The sequence below is a fragment of the Siniperca chuatsi genome, linkage group LG7 (genome assembly GCF_020085105.1).
Source record: "Siniperca chuatsi isolate FFG_IHB_CAS linkage group LG7, ASM2008510v1, whole genome shotgun sequence".
Classification (NCBI taxonomy): Eukaryota; Metazoa; Chordata; class Actinopteri; order Centrarchiformes; family Sinipercidae; genus Siniperca; species Siniperca chuatsi.
Window position 1 is genome coordinate 58641 of NC_058048.1, and position 18860 is coordinate 77500.

The following is an 18860-nucleotide window of genomic DNA, read 5'->3' on the forward strand; positions in this document are numbered from 1 at the left end:
TTAGGAGAACAGTATTGGTCCCAGAATTGAACCTTGAGGCACACTGTACTTGATATGGGAGAAGGATGACATGAAGTTATTAATGGTGACACAGAATTTCCTATTGGACAGATAAGATGAGAACCAGTCTAGTGCAGTGCCAGATATGCCCACCCAGTGCCTCAGTCTATCTAGAAGAATGCCATGATCAATAGTGTCAAAGGCAGCACTTAAATTCAGTAGCACAAGAATTGAGCACAAGCCTGTGTCTGCATTCATTAAAAGGTCATTAGTGACTTTGAGAAGGGCTGTCTCAGTGCTGTGGTGCTGACAAAAGCCAGATTGAACTTTTCAAAGGTATTATTGTTTTCCACAGCAGCAAGAAGCTGCTTAGATACAAGTTTTTCAAGAATCTTCAAAATAATTTTTAAGGACTGGCTGGACACAAGCAGTTTTCAAGTAATCTGAGATGCAGCCAGTTAGACAGTGAGCTGTTATAATTAGGAAAAGGGGCGCAATACAATCCATAACTTCCAATAAAAACCCAGTTGGGATTTTGTCCAGAGGGCTGGAGGATACTCTCATACGAGACATGATGCCTGTGAGTTCAGGCAGAGTAACAGCAGAAAAAATGCTCAAAGAATACCTGAGCGGGTGATCCACATCTAAAAAGGCAGGGTTGGGGGTGATACCAGATCTTATTAACTCCACCTTTCCAGCAAAATGCAAAAGAAACTTTTCACAATCAGCCTCACAATCAGCAGGGGCACAAGGAGAGGCTGGGTTAACTAACTGATCCACAGTATTAAATAGGAATCACAATAAGATAGTACTAGCAGCCTGTAATTCACAGATTAAAACAATGTATAGGTGATCAGATACAAACATGTCCCTGATTTCCACAGATGGAGTTTTCAGGCCCAAAGTAAAGACTAGGTCTAAAGTGTGGCCACGGGAATGAGTTTGGCCAGACACATGTTGTTGAAAGTTAAAAGAGTTAGTGATATTAAAAAAAATCAGCAGCAAGGGCACTAGAGGACTCATCAACATGACTATTAAAATCACCACAAAGAACAATTCTATCATAATTTAAAACAAGACTGGATAAAAAATCAGTTCCAACAAGAAGGAGCCAGCTGGTTTAGGGGGGCAATAAATAATAGCAAATATGAGTCAAATAATTTTAAAATATACGTTTTGTTAGAGAGGGATCTTACATTGAGAAGAGCCATCTTAAAAAGTCTGTGCTGCGTGAGAGCTGAAGTTGAGACTGGAGGTAGGGTTCTGGCACTGATCTTTATTAAATTATTATGATTGCTGTTTCGCTGTGCCTGTTTCGTATTAAGGACGTATGCATAGTTACCACAGGAATTTTAAAAGTAGCACTAGAGGGATCCGGGCTTCAAATAGAAGCACTATGTTCAGTCCACAAGGGGGGGGGAGTTAGTGCCAGCAGAGGGGGGACCCCACAACAACATCCAAAGAACTGCAGGTCTCACTTGCCTCAGTTAAGGTCAGTGTTCATGAATCCACCATATGAAAGAGACTGGGCAAAAAAAAACAGCCCCAGACCATCACACTCCCACCACCATATTTTACTGTTGGTATGATGTTCTTTTTCTGAAATGCGGTGTTACTTTTATGCCAGATGTAATGGACACACACTTTCCAAAAAGAGGCCTGCAGTTCTTTGCATGTTGTTGTGGGGTCTCTGAATGGCTGAAGAACAACAAAATGAAGACTTTGGAGTGGCCTAGTCAAAGACCTGAATCCTATTGAGATGCTGTGGCATGACCTTAAAAAGGCAGTTCATGCTCGAAAATCCTCCAATGTGGCTGAATTACAACAATTCTGCAAAGATGAGTGGGCCAAAATTCCTCCACAGCGCTGTAAAAGACTCACTGCAAGTTATCGCAAACGCTTGATTGCAGTTGTTGCTGCTAAGGGTGGCCCAACCAGTTATTAGGTTTAGGGGGAAATCACTATTTCACACAGGGCCATGTAGGTTTGGATTTTGTTTTCCCTTAATAATAACAACCTTCATTTAAAAACTGCATTTTGTGTTTACTTATGTTATTTTTGGTTAGTATTTAAATTGCAAACATGCAAAATAAGAAATCAGGAAGGGGGCAAACACTTTTTCACACCACTGTATATGAGAGAGAGAGAGAGAGAGAGAGAGAGAGAGAGAGAGAAAGCGAGAGAAAGCGAGCTGCTGTTGTGAAGCATGCTGTTGTCAGTGCGCGCACACACACACACACACACACACACACACACACACTCCAACGCTTGCTTGCCTCATCAGCAGCAGAGTGGGCCGGCTTGCTGCTGCAATTCTCTCCGTCTCTCTCTTTCCCTCCCCTCTACGCATCTCTCCTTCTCCTAACCGAGACCTCCAGCTGCATCAGGAGCCTGCAGAGCAGTGAGCAGGATGGGGGCCGGTGCTAGCAGGCAGCATGTTTAGTGCCACGCCACAACAGCCAGAAAAAAGAGCTTGAGACCACTACCTTCCAACAGCAGAGAACCAATAAAGCACAAAGGGAAAAAAAACAGCTGGAGGAGGAGACGACGACAAGAGAAAGGGAGAGATGACAGACCAACATTAGAAAGGATGAGGTGAGTGATTTGAAATGAAAAGATAAGGAAAAACGTACAACCCTATACACCTGATGGGAAGGGCAGTGAGCCATTTTATTCTGAATCCTGTTAATGCAGTAAACTACAGTGCAATGTTGTGCTGGCTCATGAGGAAACTACTCCCTGCTCTGTCACTATGCAGATTTCTCCTTTTAGTATTCCACGGAGGCATTGACAAAAGTACTATTACGGCATTTAAACAAACACACAGAGGAATTAATGATGTAAGGTACAATCACAGCAGAGCATCAACTGCCATCATCAACCGAATAACACAATGGTGTGAGGAAATTTCTGGAACACATTTCAAGGGTGTTAACATGTCCCACAGTCCTCTTTGAAAACACACACATGGACCTTTAGTCTTTAGCTCAGAAAATCTACAGTTGAGGACACACTGCCCTGAATGAATTGAGTCTCACTGCAGCACTCTGAGCTACAGTCCCACTGGCAGAGCTTCAAGCAAGTTGGCACTCAGAATGACTGGCACTCTTATAAAATGCATCAGGAGCAGAAAGCTAAGTTATCTGTCCCACTTTAGAACAGGACTGGTTCTGACATGAAAGTCAGATGGATAGTCTGGGTTTGAAGTGATGACATTCAAAATAATCACACTGCTCTCCATTTCTGCTGCAGTTCACATGCATCAAATGCTAATTGTTTTCAAACTGTTAATTCAGTATTACACACTATCAGTGGTATTACATGGTGATGACAGCTCAAGGCTCACATTATTTATATAGCTCAGCTACTGCAGGATTGCCAGTTTTGGTCATAATGGAAGTCTCAAACAAATTATTAAGATTGCAAGCAAAGAACCCGAGGGAGGACAAGTGTGATATAATGCTGAAAAGGTTGATTGTCAGGGCACAGTTGAGGATTCCCAAAGACAAGACCAAGAAAAATAGTGGACAGCATAAATCTAACCTAATTTTAAACAACAGTGCAGAAGACAAAATGTAAAAACAAGAAAACCCTTGGGCTGGCCTACCATGCAGCTAGTAACATGTTATGGTCACATTTTGAAAAAGCAACACAACTTGTGTTTCTAACAGTACAAAACAACTCCACCACTGTGGCTCACCTTTTTTCCCCTCACTGGATACAACTGCGACAAGACTCAGAGTCTAGTGAGGCTGTACTTAGGCACAGCGGTTCTTTGAGCTAAATGCTAAAATCAGCATTCTAACATTCTCACAATGACAATGTTAACATGTTGCAGTGTAGCAGGTAATGTTTACTGTGGTCAATATCCTAACATTTGCTAATTAGCACTAAACACAAAGTATAACTGAAGCTAATATAGAATGTCATTAGTTTTTCAGGTATATAAACTTAAACTTGAGTATTAGGACAACTCATTAGGTTTCATTGTCTGCGAATCATGAATGTGTGTACTACATTTTGTGCCAATCCATGAAGTACATGTTGAGATATTTAATTGGATAATTGAAAACTTTGACCTGATGAAGGTACTATATGAAAAGTCATTAGGATTTCATGGGGACCATGAATTTCTGTACAAAGTGTTATGGCAATCGATCCAAAAGTTGTTAAGATATTTCAGTCTGGACCAAAGTGAGGACCGTCCAATATTGCCAAACCTAGAGCTGTGCGCAAAAAATTATGACTTCAGCAAGCCCCATTTTTCTTTTCTGACTGACTTAAGAACACATTACAGAAATGCAATGCATTCCTACACAATGCTGAATGGAGATATTCTGGCATTCAACCCTAGTTTGTACTTTGTGTCACTGAATTAATATAATTTTCTGAAGTGGACATGAATAGTCATTTATACTGGCATGAATGATGTGCTATGAACAAACTATAGTATGTCTAAAGTAATGTATGCATATGCTTTAAACTTGAATGCTATGTCCCTGTGTTTGAGCTGGCTGGGCAATGAAAGAAATGGATAATACTTACTACTTGGCTAAAGCAAGTCTAAACCCAGTACAACAGAGGATTATCTGGACCCCTGACAAGCTATGGAATACATAAAAGAAATTCAGTTTTCACATAAGAGTGTCAAAATGGGACTCTAAGGCACACTAAGAACAGGGCAGAATTTGAATGAAGCCATCAATAATATTGGAGTTACCATAATAAATATGGAAAATCAAATCCATTACACATGAGAAGGTGTAAACCCTAAACCCTACTATTTTCCATCATTTTCTTTTCCTACAATCGACTCAAGATGCCACTTCTCTCTCCTTCTCTAGAGCCCTGACCATGCCTTCCTGCTCTGCCTCTCTGCTCTGTCTGCTCCTCCTACTGCTGTGTGGGCTGCTGGGAGGTTGGGTGCTATCCATCTGCCCCTCCGTGTGCTCCTGCAGCCGGGGACACCGCGTGGTGGACTGCTCCTCACGAGGCCTAACCAAGCTACCACCTGGCCTGCAGCACAACATTCGCTTTCTCAACCTTTCTTTTAATAGGTAAGCAGCTGCAGTGTAATTTGGTTACAGGCCTGCTCTTCGACAATTACTGGATTTCTGTGCATGCAGGATGTAACAGAAGGTACACAGTTTGTTCTACAGCCATAAAGCAGTTCCCCAAAAATCTATTATTCTCTTGAAGAGGTTAGCATTAGGGTAAAAAAGAGGAGATATTTGGCCAGTGGATAGTAAAACAGGTAAAAAATCTGAACGTCCTTGCCTCCTTACCAATAAACTCTTCATGGACATTTGTATGTAATAGTCTTTTTTCTATTTATTTTTCATCAATCAATACTACCTAGTGACTATTTGCAAGCTAGCTATGCTGACTCAAATAATACTGTAGTGCTCTGTAGGTCACAGCATGCAGGCCCTGACTATTAAAAATATGTAGATCTGCCTGAGCCTCAAGCATGACTATATTACAGAGAAGAGAGCAGCTTATCATCTTATCAAATGCTTTCACACTAGCAATGTAAAGTGTCAGGTTGATAACAGTAAATATACTTTAATGGGGAAGCACTTCAAGTGCAGCTGTGGAAAGAAGTAACAACTCTTTCTCCATCTGAAAAACGAAAAGTCATTAGTAGAAATAACTGGTCATACCTTCGTTGGTCTGGTATAAGCAGTACCTTATGGTGGCTAATGTTGGCAAACTTAAGGTAGACAATGCTGTGTAACTGACATTATGGAGTCAATTTGCTGACTTTAACTCTTCTCTACAATTACACTACATTTGAGCATTTCCCATTATCCTGTAATTTTCACTTATGGCCACAGTGGCCCCCTGTTCAGCAAAAGTTACATTTACAATTTACCTGCTCCTATGATTAGGCAGGTAATAAAATTGGTTTTCTTATGTCATTTCATCAGTAGGAGCTCTCTAAGCAAAACGTCAGCACAAGGTCAGAATAAAAGCAAACTTGTTGGCTGTATATATAATGTATATATAAATGTGTTTTTTAAATATTACACTCTTCTGACAGCTTGCAGGGTCTGGACAGCCAGCTCAGCCACTATGCCCACCTGCGAACCCTGGACCTGTCCTACAACCGCCTGGAGAGCCTGCCCCCCGCCTTGCCGCGATCTCTGTGGGACATCCGAGCAGCAGGGAACCATCTACGCTCGCTAGACAAAAACGACACGGCTTACCACTGGAACCTGAAAGTACTTGACCTGTCGGACAATGAGCTGGAGAGAGTGGTCTTCATCAACAACACACTGCCGAGTCTCCAAGCTCTCAACCTCAGTCACAACAGGTTTTGGACGGTGCCCACAAATATGCCGCACAACTTGGAGAGTATTGATTTGTCACATAACTATCTGGCGCAGATCCTGCCTGGATCGTTGGATCGGCTGCCAAGGCTGGCTCAGTTCTATTTGCATGCTAATCGCTTCTCCTGGTTGTCTGAAGGGATCTTTGATAAGCTGACAGGGCTGGAGGTGATGACTCTTGAGGATAACCCCTGGGCTTGTGAAGAAGAAGAAAACATAACAAGGCTCCTGAGATGGGCTGAGCAGACCCGTGCAACTGTCTTAGGCTGCCCCTGTTATACGAGACCCATCTGTGGGCAGACCCATCTGGCAACACCAGGCAGGGAGTGGCACTCTGCGCTGTTCACAGAGCCACCACTCTGGGTTAAAAGCAGAGGTGAAGGGCATGATGGTCAATCACCTGCAAGGACTGCAGACGTCACGTCTAGTTACCAAGTGAAATCTGCACTTTTCGAGACAGGAATATATCAGGAAAAAAGAGGAGCGAATGAATCTGGGGACCATATGGTGTTTGTCTGGACGTCTTCCACAAGTTTTGACAGTTTCTCCACACACACAAGCACAGCAAGCCCACGGTCTTCAACGCAGAAGCCCAAAGTAGCTAACTCACGGAATAAATGTCACGGACTCCTTGTCGAGACCCAACAAACTTTCACGCTGACTATTTTAGTCATGACGACAGCATTCAACACCTTCTGAACCACCTTGACTGGATACAGAATACACTATTTATCGGATTATTTTGGACAGTGAATGTACGACCAAGTAACTCCACTTATCACCTCCATTTTCATTTCCCTTGTAAAACTGTTGTGACTGTTACTGCCTCCTGTCACTATCATCATGTTCACTAGCTCAAAATGTACAACATGACAATGTCTCTCAAAATCCTGTACACAAAAGATGAACTGTATAAACCTACAAAACTACTCAAAATATCTGAATATGTGGTTCAACAGGAGTGCTAATGTTAATGCTCAACTCTCAGTATAATGCTTGCACGCTGACAGAGTGCTATGCTCTATGCTTTCTTCATAATAGTGATGCTTGTGCTACATTTGGTCCTGGTGAACATTCCATAGCTGCTATTTGCACACCTGGCTCACTCTGTCATTGAGTAGTGAGGAGCCCAATTAGAAAAAATTAAGGGCTAATTAAATGAAAAAATTAAAAAAGGAAAAACAGAGGAATTCATATGGTAGTTACAGGCGTTCCTGTCGGCAGTGGAAATGTAATTAAAAAAAAAACTAATTCCATGAATTACAACAGTACAATGCAGTGAATCCATTATGATGTAATACAATATGCAACAAAATAAACTCCAAGAAGAAAAAACCAAAGCACAAGAAACAAATACTCATGTTGAAAAGACAGCCCATCAAAATTTCAGCAAAGTCAAGAACTGTTTTGCATTCCTGTCAAAGATACTCCAGAAAAAGTTTGAGATCAAATTATTTTTGTCATATTTAGTAAGTTGTGACTGTGTTTCGTAATCAGAATGTTGGTGCAGCTTTTTTTTTTTTACTCTAAGGCATTTTATTCAGTGTATTCAAAAGGGGGCAGACAATATATTTAGCATTCCGTTACCCTACCTGAAAAAAAAAATAAAAAATCGCCCCTCCTGCATGGCTCCTGGCAGCGCTGTCAGCTGCAGTGGCAACTTTGCAACTGTTGCATTACTAAAATTGTGTTTCAAATCATCCCGTAGATTTCCAGATGGACTGTTGCCTTTTCCAAGATTCAGTTAAACTTCACTGCAAATAAAAAACATCTGAATAAAAACAGGTTGACACTAGGTCATTTATGGACCGACTGATTAGCCTTTTACAAAACTAAATAAAGACGAACCTAATGCTAATGAAAAATGATGTATTTTTCTAACCTACACTTTATGGAAAGATTTTTCAAAGGCTTTTCAAGATCCAAAAAGGTAGTATAAAATATAGGATCCGAACTCATGGTACAGGTGTTCACTACTGCAAATGCATTATATGTAGTACTAAGTACCATGTTGATCAGCCAAACCGAGCCAAGCCTAACCCTTTATAAAGGTTCTTTCTCTGAGGCCCTATCATAGCCCTCCTGGGCACACTTGTCTGCATCTTTGTTGAGTACAGATGGACCAAAATTTCAAGTCAATTTTATTTATATAGCCCAATATCACAAATGACAATTTGCCTCAAGGGGATTTGAATGTCTAGTGTGTACCCAAACAGAAAACATAATACAAAAAATTATATTAGTGGTAATTAACAGATGAATACATTTCCCTGCTTTGTACTGAAAGCTTAATGTCAATTGTGATTTCCAGCCATTACAGTGGAGTTTCACTGCTTCTGCTTTGCTAGAGGTAAATTTAATAAGAATTAATTTAAGAATTCACACAACATCAGACTGAAAGTTGTATTTGTTTGAAACAGAAACTGTTGGGTGGTTAGTGCAACCACTGTTGATAGGTGTGTCAACATCCCTGAAATTTCAAATATTGCACCACGGGTATAGTTCATCAAACTGGTACGGCTAGTAAAAGTCCTTCGAATAGACACATAGTCGCTCTCTTTCTTGAATGATCAAAAAGCACAACCACATTAACAAACTGTCAGCTTAGACAAAACAAAGTTGGCCATATGTGCTGAAGACTATTTTAAGACAACCCTACTACGTGACATAAAAAACAGACATGTCATGCAATGTGATTTTTGATGAAACTACAAATTTACTTTGTCAATAAAAATCCCAACTCAAGGTATTTTGGTTTGGTTTTCAATTCAATTCAATATTCTTTATTGGCATGAGTGTATTAAAGACAATATTGCCAAAGTGTCAAGTAATAATGAGATTAAAAGAAAAACAAAAAAGTACAACGAATAAAATCAGGAAAATAGCCGAAAAAAGAAAAGGAAAAAAAAGAAAGAAAAAAAGCTCTCCTTTCTCTCTCCTGTGCGACAAACTACAGTGCAAACATTTGGCTGCATATGCCAGTAAAAATTAGAGTGTGAGAATACGAAAAATTATTTGGGTGCAACGGTGAGTGACTCAGAGTTCAGACACAGTGGTTGGCAAAATGCACGGATCCCCTAAATCCTGATGCTAATGAGTCTCCCCTCTTTCTTGTTAGCAAAGCTCAGTGTACAAAACGTTCAGGTAGCAGCATCTCATTTTTCGTCAACAGCCCTTGATCTGTAGATCTGAGCGGCCTCGCTGTACTCTATGGGGATAGAAGGTCTGTAATGTAGCTCGGGGTGAGAGCACTCAGGGCTGTGAATACGAACAGAAGAGTCTTGTAAGAGAATCGATACCGAACTGGGAGCCAGTGCAAAGATGCTAATATGGGTGTAATATGTTCCCTTTTCTTTAGGTCTGCATAGCAGTCTCACCGCTGCATTCTGTACCAGTTGTCAGTGGTGAATACAGGTCTGGTTGATACCAAAATATAGGGAGTTGCAATTATCGAGTCTTCTAAGATATTATTCAATTTAAGTATTGCCAATTCATAACATAAGTTATCTCATTGCTCATTTCCTATAGAGCAGGTCTAGACCGTACTCTTTATAATATTATTTACAGAGACCCAACAACTCCCAATATTAGAGTATGGATGAATTTTGCTTAAGGCGATAAGAACGTCCTGATCTTGGATATAATTCTGAGCTGGAAGAAGCTAGGTTTGACAACTGTGTTAACCTAAGCTCCACTCTGTTACTGTGTGATACATCTTTTCTAGTTAAACAATCTAGCTGATTGCGTTATGTCAGTTTCAGGAGTCGCACAGTCCAGCTAAACTTTTACTCCTATCAGATCAATAATTTAAGATTGCAAACATTTTATATTTTTGTACCAGGTCCTCCAGTATTTGGATCAAGTAGCTCATGCAAAATGAGGTGTGTCAGATTTAGTAGCTACAGCTGTTATTTCAAGTGTCAGATACATATTTAATCAACATTTAGGTCAATAAAAGTATCAGATAGGACTAGGTATGGGGCAGATACTCAATATTAAAGAGTAAAGAGTTTCCCCTCAGGGATCAATAAAGTATTTCTGATTCTGAGTATTTCTGATTCTGATATTACAAGGACTGGGATGGGCCCCCCAAAAAAACTTGATTGGGACATCCCTAGTAGAAAGGTCTGGAAAAAGCTCCTGAATTGACACTGAGTTGGGATTGTTACTATTTCTAAAGTCAAGAATGAACATTTTTGCTTACAAATGTAGCTGTTTGTGGTTTAACTCAATTCTATAGTAGGTTCTGATGCTGTAGAGAACGCTGTGGTGGTATTGTACACTACAATGTAAACTAATACAAGAACACAACCATAATTATTGCTAGGGTTTCTATTTTTCTGGTCACTGTGACCAATATGCTGCATTTACCGCTTTTACAGTACACTTGTATTTGGAATGCAGAGACACAAACAAAATTGTAAACTGGCCTTGCTGAAGTCCTGAGGAAGAAAAGCCTTTCTGAATTCAGTGTTACCACTAGTCTTTAAACTTCAGTCCTCTTCTACCTCTAAATAGCAATTTAACAGTTGTAATGGTTTTGCATGTTTTGGTCATATACACCGTAATATGTATACTTTACGTAAGTGCCAACCATTCTCGACAGTATGCTTATCTGTTGTGGTTGATGAATGTTTCCATACGCTGCTATGATCATTAGAGTTTTTCAAATGTAACCCACATTAAACTGACCGGTAGAGTTAATTCTGGTGATCCCTCACATGGCCGCTAAAGAGCGCTATATCACAGTAGTGCTAGTGATTTTGACTGTACTGTAGAGAGAGAAAAAACAGGCCGAACAACGGAGAAAGAGCCACCAAAGGAGTGCTGTCCACAGAAAAATTCTAGGAGCTTCCATAAGCACTGTGCAAGAAGTTTTTATGTTAGGACACACTGAATTAGGGCTGCAGCTATCAATTATTTTAGTAATAGAGTATTCTACCAATTATCCCATTGATTAATCGCATTAAAAATACTTTCGCTTTATTAAAGAACAATAGTAAATATGCAAAAGAGAAAATAAGACAGGTATCTTAAAATGAACAACTAATTGGTTTCCTTTTTTAGAAAAATCTTACCTTACTACAGCTCAGGCATAACAGAAGCCTTCACTGTCTTCTTTGTGGCAGAAACGAGCGGACAGGAACTGTGACATCATAATAATAACAGCATGAGTGAAGCTCAGGCTTTCACAGACTGACTGCAGCATTTTAGTTTCTGTGGTTAATATCTTGTACAAAACCTAGCTAACTTAGGGACGTCATAACTAGCCACCACACTGATTTACGTTAACTATCCATTACACAGAGCCATAATGAACGCAGCCGACAGTCTCCACCAGCCTTCATCCACCTTGTGTCGGGTTGCTCTGCGGACTGGATGCAGAGACTAACAGTAAGCTTTCTGCTGAGATGCTGAAGCGGAGACGCCGTGCTGTTGTGGTCGGCTGGTTCAGTTTTACAACAGAGTTTTCATGGACACTTTCTGTCTCTCCTCTGGCCTGTCTCTTCTCTGCGTCAAGTCGCACCAAAGACGCTCTGAACCGTCTCTGATCACACAGCGTTAGCGCGCGGTGCAACAGTAATAATCATCCGTGCAAAACACAGCATGCTGCATGAAATTATATGGATTAAACAAAGCTTCGATGCAAATAATTTGAATCAATTATTTTTAGTAAATACACTGAGTTAACTTTTCTTTTTACTGTTTTATTGGTTGTGAGACCGGAGGATTATTTTGATGTCAATGTGCCTGCTTTTGGGATGAATCCGTGAATCTCCGGTGAGTTGATGTGCTAAATTAGCATGGTAAACTAGATATTAGCCAGGTGTAAAAGTCCATATTGTGTTACCTTTTTAGACTACTGCATTATTTTATGTTACGTTCTTTATCTTATGAATACCATAAACCAATCGGAGATGTCTATATGAGAGTGTAGAAATGGTTTTCTGTTTCGCTGTAAAAGGTGGATATAAACATGAGCGGTCTTTGACTAGTAAGACCGCAAACTCCATTTTGTTTTCTCCCTTGTGTAGTAACGAGGCAGGTTTCTAACATTTTAGTGAGCAATGGGTTTTACTGTGGCTAGTGTTCACAGTAGGTAAATAGTCTGAATGTAAGATGCGAATGGATTTTAATTCATATTTTCCCTGCTGTGTGCAGGTTGGTTTATATTTTTTTGAACGTGAGATTGTTTCTGAGATGAGGTGATCCAGTTTTGGCAAAACGATATCCATAAAGGGGGCGTAGGAAGAGTATCCGGCCAGCTTTGCCACCACACCTGGAGTGACAACAACCTTACTTCTGAACAGATAAGAATCTGAGATCTCACAAACACACTTTCCAGGTAGCAATAATATTCACACACCTGAACTGAGGAGGACTGAAAAGAACTGTGAGGGACTGAACGGTTTCTACAGACTGACAACCAAAAGACGAGGAAAACAGCATCTTTGATGTAGAGGACAAGTTATTATCGGGTTTAAATGTTTATTTTCCTGTGTTGTAATAAAGCAAGTTGTTTCTTATTAGCTGTCTGTCATTCACTCCTTAGTCCTTAGTCAAAACCTAGAGGAGATAGACCCAAATATCATAAAAGATCTTAGATCAGTGTAAATTCAATTCATTGAGTGGTTGAGTACAGTGTTGCAAAAACCTCAAATGCTAAACCTTTCAGAGAAATGCATAAATATGATCAGCACTAAAAAAAACCTTAAAAGCAAAGTTGGAAGCTGTCTCACAGACAGAAGTACGATGGATGCCCAGGTCCTACCTGCGGGCCACGTAGTAGAAGACCGGGTTGCCAGTCTTGGAGGTTCCTGCCTGGTAGAAGATGTTGAGGGTCTTTAAGGCTTTGAACTCCTCCTTCTCATGGACCTGGTGCCTACAGAACCAACCAGAGAGCTGAGGATCAGTCACACCTTCATTTATTTGACAGGGTTTATGATTTTGTGCTGTTCTATCATAGGCCAGGTTTTATTAGAGTAATATTATATTAAATTTTATATTATATTGTTATATTATTAGATTATACTTTTAAGAAAGACTGATGGAGGGAACCGTCTATGTGGAGAGGGTAGTGAACGTTAGAAAAATAGCTACAAAAGCACCTTGGCATTAACTTCAGCATGAAGTCATGGTGGTTGCTACTTGGAGGAAGAGGAAACAGACCTAAACCCTGGGAAGCCAATTTTAGAGGACATCATAAAGCAACAGCAGTAGCAAATTAATATAGATCTTCTATCATCTGTGAGAATTAATACCACAGTGTAACTGGGAGAGCCACAGCATTTGCCAGCTGATTAGCCACCAGTTAAGAAAGCCACCAGAAAGAATGAAAAACTCAGACATCAGTCACTATCAGTCCTTCCTCCTGTCCTCTGTCCTCCTCTCTCTGCTGCTGATGTTATTCACTGCCTGCAGGTACCGCTGCTAGAGGAAGGAGGGGCTGGTTTGTCTCAGCCAGCAGAAAGTTTACAAGAATTCGCCAAATTTTAAGATGTGGCAAACTTAGATCAACAGTCAGACTACATACAGACAACTTTCATTTTAGCTTGTTTGTAACAATTCGTTATTAGCCAAGCTAGTATTGGGAAATTTGATAGAGGACTTGAAAAACAAGTTCAGTAGGAATCCTACCTGGTCATGAACTCCTCAAACTTGGAGCTGGTCAGATTGAGACTGGACCAGTGAGTGTCAGCCACAGGTTTGTGTTCAGGAGGTCCCAGGTAGGCCAGCAGGGTCGCCATCTTGTCAAAAGGTCGCCTGCCTACGGCCTTGTGGTCTCTGGAAATGAGATCATAATGAATAATTTTACAAAAATGATTAGTGTTAAAGAATTAGTTCAGTATTGAGATCATACAGCAGAACATACTAATGTTGTGCTTCATCAAATCATCTATTCTGACCTGTTACTGGAGAGGTACTGGCCAATCCTCTCTTGGTTATTCCACAGCAGACGATGGAGGGCCAGCACATTGCCATCACTGATAAAAGACAGACTGTGGTTGACCGAGTCACTGGGCGGAGAGTCAGATGCTATGTCCAAGAAAAACCTATGGTGGAGAGAGGAGAATGCACACTCAACCTACTGACAGAAGATACTCTACACCAGGCACCTCACTGCTTTAGTTAAAAATACTCTGTGGGGTGTTGTACACCAGTGGTGCTGTAGAGCAATGCTGTCATTTGAAGGGTATATGTTTTTTGTATATCATGTTCTACCAGGAATACTCCACAGGATGCCTTAATGAACAGCAGCTGTTTTAAAGCATTCTAACTCACTCCCCCGGCTTTTTGACATATATATTGGAATTAGTGACTTTTGTTTTTGTTTGTGGACTGGCACCTTTGCTCTTAGTCTTATACTACCTGGCGCTGACAAAAGTGTAACCCGATCCCTTTCTGAAACCTTGTTTGTGGACCTTGTTTTCCCAAGTGTAATTTAAACTACGCTCTTTACAAAAATGAGGGTAGAAAGTGTTTTAGTACTTTTTTTCGCCGTGGAACTTCTTCTTTTGCTACTCGGTCAGGGCACCGCTGCAGATCAGCTGTTTGGCCGCATTGTTTACACCAGGGAACAGCTGATCGCGCTGAAGCCGAGCAGCATGGCGCCCAGGACTACCGATGTCCCCACTGAGATCTGGAGGAGGACACACCGAATATGCAGAGGTGGAAAGAAGCGGCGAGGGAAGAGAGAGGGGTGCAGACAAAAGAGACTTAAGAATAAGAGATTTAAGCCGTGTCTGCCTTCTCTCGTCATGGGCAACGTGAGATCGCTGGCGAATAAAATGGACGAGCTAACGGCGTTAGCCCGGAGTCAGACGGAGTTCCGTGAGTGTAGTCTGATGTGCTTCTCTGGCTACACCAGGATATCCCGGACCATAACGTTTCCATCGACGGCTTCCAGACTGTTCGGGCCGACAGGGATCACACCAGGAGCGGTAAGCGGAAAGGCGGTGGGCTTGCTGTTCTGGTTAACAACAGATTGTGTAACCCTGGTCACGTTACCATCAAGCAGAGTATCTGTAGCCCGGACATTGAACTGTTAGCTGTGGGACTCCAGCCATATTATCTGCCACGTGAATTTTCACATGCCATTGTTGTGGCTGTTTACATCCCCCCCTCTGCTAACCCAGCATCGGCGTGCAACGCCATTCACACTGCCATAGCACAACTCCAGACACCCGAGTGCACTCATATTAATCTCGGGTGACTTCAACCATGTCAGTGTTTCAACAACACTGACTAATTTCACCCAGTATGTGAGTTGTCCTACTAGAGAGGAGAGGACACTGGACCTGCTGTATGCTAACGTTAAGGACGCATACAGCTCTTCCCCCCTCCCCCCTCTGGGTAGGTCAGACCACAACCTGGTTTACCTTAAACCCTGCTATGTGCCTCTGGTTAAAAGGCAGCCCGCGACCACAAGAACAGTGAGGAGATGGTCAGAGGAGGCCTATGAGACACTGCAGGAATGTTCTGAGGTGACAAACTGGGATGTACTGTGTGAGCCTCATGGAGAGGACATTGACGGGCTCACTGAGTGCATCACTGGCTACATTAACTTCTGTGTGGACTGCAATGTCCCAACCAAGATGGTCCATTGTTATCCAAATAACAAACCGTGGGTAAAAAAGGACATCAAAGACATCCTGAATGCCAAGAGCAGGGCCTTTACTGATGGTAATAGGGAGGAGGTGAGAGCAATCCAGGCCGACCTGAAGGTGAAAATCAGGGAGGCCATGGAAAAGTACAGGAGGAAGCTGGAGCGGAAACTCCAGCAGAACAACACGAGAGAGGTCTGGAGCAGCATGAAGACCATCACTGGCTTCAGACCGACTGGCAGCAGAGGAGTTGAAGGCAGCTTGGACAGGGGCAATGAACTTAATCTGTTCTTTAACAGATTCGACACACCAGACCATGCTCATCCCCCCTCTAACTCAGCTGCTGTCTGCCCTCAAGCTCCTCTGGGTACTCTGCTCCCCCCTACCCATCAGGCTAACAGCCCTCTTCACATTAATGACTCCCCACCTCCCCCACCTGTAACTTCTGCTGTGTGCCTGACTGCTGACCAGGTGAGAGGACAGCTGATGAAACTCCACTCAAACAAGGCTGCAGGCCCCGATGGCGTTAGCCCCCCAGCTACGTGGAGTCCTTCAACATGTCTTTAACCTGAGCCTGAGTCTTCAAAGGGTCCCCATTCTGTGGAAGACATCTTGCCTCGTTCCTGTGCCAAAGACGCCGCGTCCCAGTGGCTCCAAGGACTACAGACCAGTGGCACTGACCTCCCACATAATGAAGACCCTGGAGAGACTGGTGCTGGAACAGCTGCGGCCCATGGTCAGACCCCTCCTGGACCCCCTTCAGTTCGCCTACCAGCCCCGGCTGGGAGTTGAGGATGCCATCATCTTCCTGCTGAACCGCATCCACGCCGACCTGGACAAGCCAGCAAGCACGGTGAGGGTCATGTTTTTTGACTTCTCCAGTGCTTTCAACACCATCCAGCCAGCCCTGCTGGGTGAGAAGCTGACAGCGATGCAGGTGGATGCCCCCCTCGTGTCCTGGATTGCGGACTACCTGACTGGCAGACCACAGCATGTGCATCTGCAGCACTGTGTGTCGAACAGCGTGGTCAGCAACACTGGGGCCCCTCAGGGGACTGTCCTCTCTCCCTTCCTCTTCACCATCTACACCGCAGACTTCAGCTACCACACAGTCCTGCCACCTTCAGAAGTCTTCTGATGACTCTGCTGTGGTGGGATGTATCAGTGGTGGTGATGAGACTGAGTACAGGGCTGTGGTGGGGAACTTTGTCTCATGGTGTGAGCAGAGCCATCTGCAGCTCAATGTGACAAAGTCTAAGGAGCTGGTTGTAGACCTACGAAGGGCCAAGGCACCAGTGACCCCGGTTTCCATCCAGGGGGTCAGTGTGGACATTATGGAGGATTACAAGTACCTGGGAGTACACATAAATAATAAACTGGACCGGGCAAAGAAAACTCAAGCTCTGTACATGAAGGGCCAGAGCCGCCTCTATTTTCTGAGGAGGCTGAGGTCCTTCAACATCTGCCGGACAATGCTGAAGATGTTTTATGAGTCTGTGGTGGCCAGTGCTATCCTGTATGCTGTTGCATGCTGGGGCAGCAGGTTGAGGGTAGCGGATGCTAACAGACGCAACAAACTGATCCGTAAGGCCAGTGACATTGTGGGGGTGGAGCTGGACTCTCTGGGGGTGATGTCAGAGAGGAGGATGCTGGCCAAACTACATGCCATCTTGGACAGTGTCTCCCACCCACTCCATGACGTGCTGGTCAAACAAAGGAGTACCTTCAGCGGAAGACTCATCCCCCCAAAAAGCACCACAGAGCGCCACAGGAAGTCATTCCTGCCTGTGGCCATCAAACTCTTTAACTCCTCCCTCTAAGTGTTAGTCTATATGACCCTAAGTCATTAAACTGGACATTGATCATTACATCTCTGTAATACTTAATAATAATTGGGCAATATTCTGGGTTAATACTCCTGTGCAGGGTTAGGGTTAGGGTCAGTTCCAAACCTCTATTACTGCTGTGCAATATCCTCCGTCTTATTATAATCTTAATAGCTTCACTTAACTTGACAGTTCATGCACTCTTACTTTATATCGTATTATTATTATCAACCGGTAAACCCACTTTGTACTTCACACTTATTTTATACTTATACCCACTGGTACTTAATTTATTTTCTGACCTGTATTATAGTGTATTATATTTTTTGCTTAGAACTTCTATTCCTGTGTGCACTGATGTGATAGTGAGCTGCTGTAACAAAAAAGTTTCCCCTCGGGGATCAATAAAGTATTTCTGATTCTGAAATGTTTCTCAGCAAGCTTTATTTTGAAAGTCTAACCAGACATTGCATGTTTGTTATTGCTAACTTGACCGTGGAATGAGAACGTGTTGAAAACGTGATACTGCCTCGGTGGACCGGTGTGCATATTACACGCTTTGGTGTGATACCGGGTTGCAGCAGCAGACCGGTGGCAAGTGATAGTTTAGTGGCGTATCTGATGTCCCGTATGGTAAACAGTGCCACAAAACTAGGAGCGCATGAGACGGTCCGTTTCGTGGAACTGTGTAGACGTGTGTAAAAACACATGGTAGTGTATGTGTGTGTGTGTATCAAACACAGACAGCAGAGGACAGAAGTAGTACGTCCGTAAATGACACCAAAACACGGTAGAGACTCTCAGCATATTTTATTACATGACATGACTAACATTTACCCGTCAGTGTGGCAGATAGTCTTCTGAGATTTACTCGCTAAACGGAAAATCTATCTGCATTTGGTGCTTGGCGGGTGTTAATTTTGGAACCTGTCTTAGTGACTTCTCAACTTTTCAATGTCTAGCTATGGTTGTTAAATCTGTATTTCCTACCTTGCTACTCAGTGTATCACACCATAAGCTCAAAAAAGGTTTTCTAGATGAATTTGCTGAGCTGCTGTCAAATTTCTATTGACTATGACTGCATTGTCATTTCTTGT

At 42.4% G+C, this 18860-nt stretch overlaps 2 protein-coding genes across 6 annotated transcripts in view; one reads left to right on the forward strand and one right to left on the reverse strand.

Annotated features, from left to right (window-relative positions):
- nf1a (neurofibromin 1a) overlaps positions 1 to 18860 on the reverse strand; it is a 144657-nt gene that overhangs the window by 41131 nt on the left and 84666 nt on the right. For 3 of the 4 annotated variants that reach the window (XM_044201228.1, XM_044201229.1, XM_044201227.1), the window contains 3 exons: positions 14240 to 14386; positions 13971 to 14117; positions 13105 to 13215 (listed from right to left, as the gene is read on the reverse strand). In XM_044201228.1, the coding sequence (XP_044057163.1) occupies positions 13105 to 13215; positions 13971 to 14117; positions 14240 to 14386 (405 nt within the window). Of the gene's footprint in view, positions 1 to 12038; positions 12900 to 13104; positions 13216 to 13970; positions 14118 to 14239; positions 14387 to 18860 lie in introns of those variants that run through there. The other variant, XM_044201230.1, reaches the window with a different exon arrangement.
- omgb (oligodendrocyte myelin glycoprotein b) lies at positions 1951 to 9343 on the forward strand. 2 transcript variants are annotated; one of them, XM_044201232.1, is made up of 3 exons: positions 1951 to 2595; positions 4845 to 5057; positions 6044 to 9343. In XM_044201232.1, exons 1-3 carry the CDS (start codon positions 2591 to 2593, stop codon positions 7029 to 7031), a joined length of 1206 nt encoding a protein of 401 aa, XP_044057167.1. In that variant the 5' UTR covers positions 1951 to 2590; the 3' UTR covers positions 7032 to 9343. The 2 variants fall into 2 exon arrangements, with proteins under 2 accessions (XP_044057167.1, XP_044057168.1); XM_044201233.1 differs by lacking the exon at positions 4845 to 5057.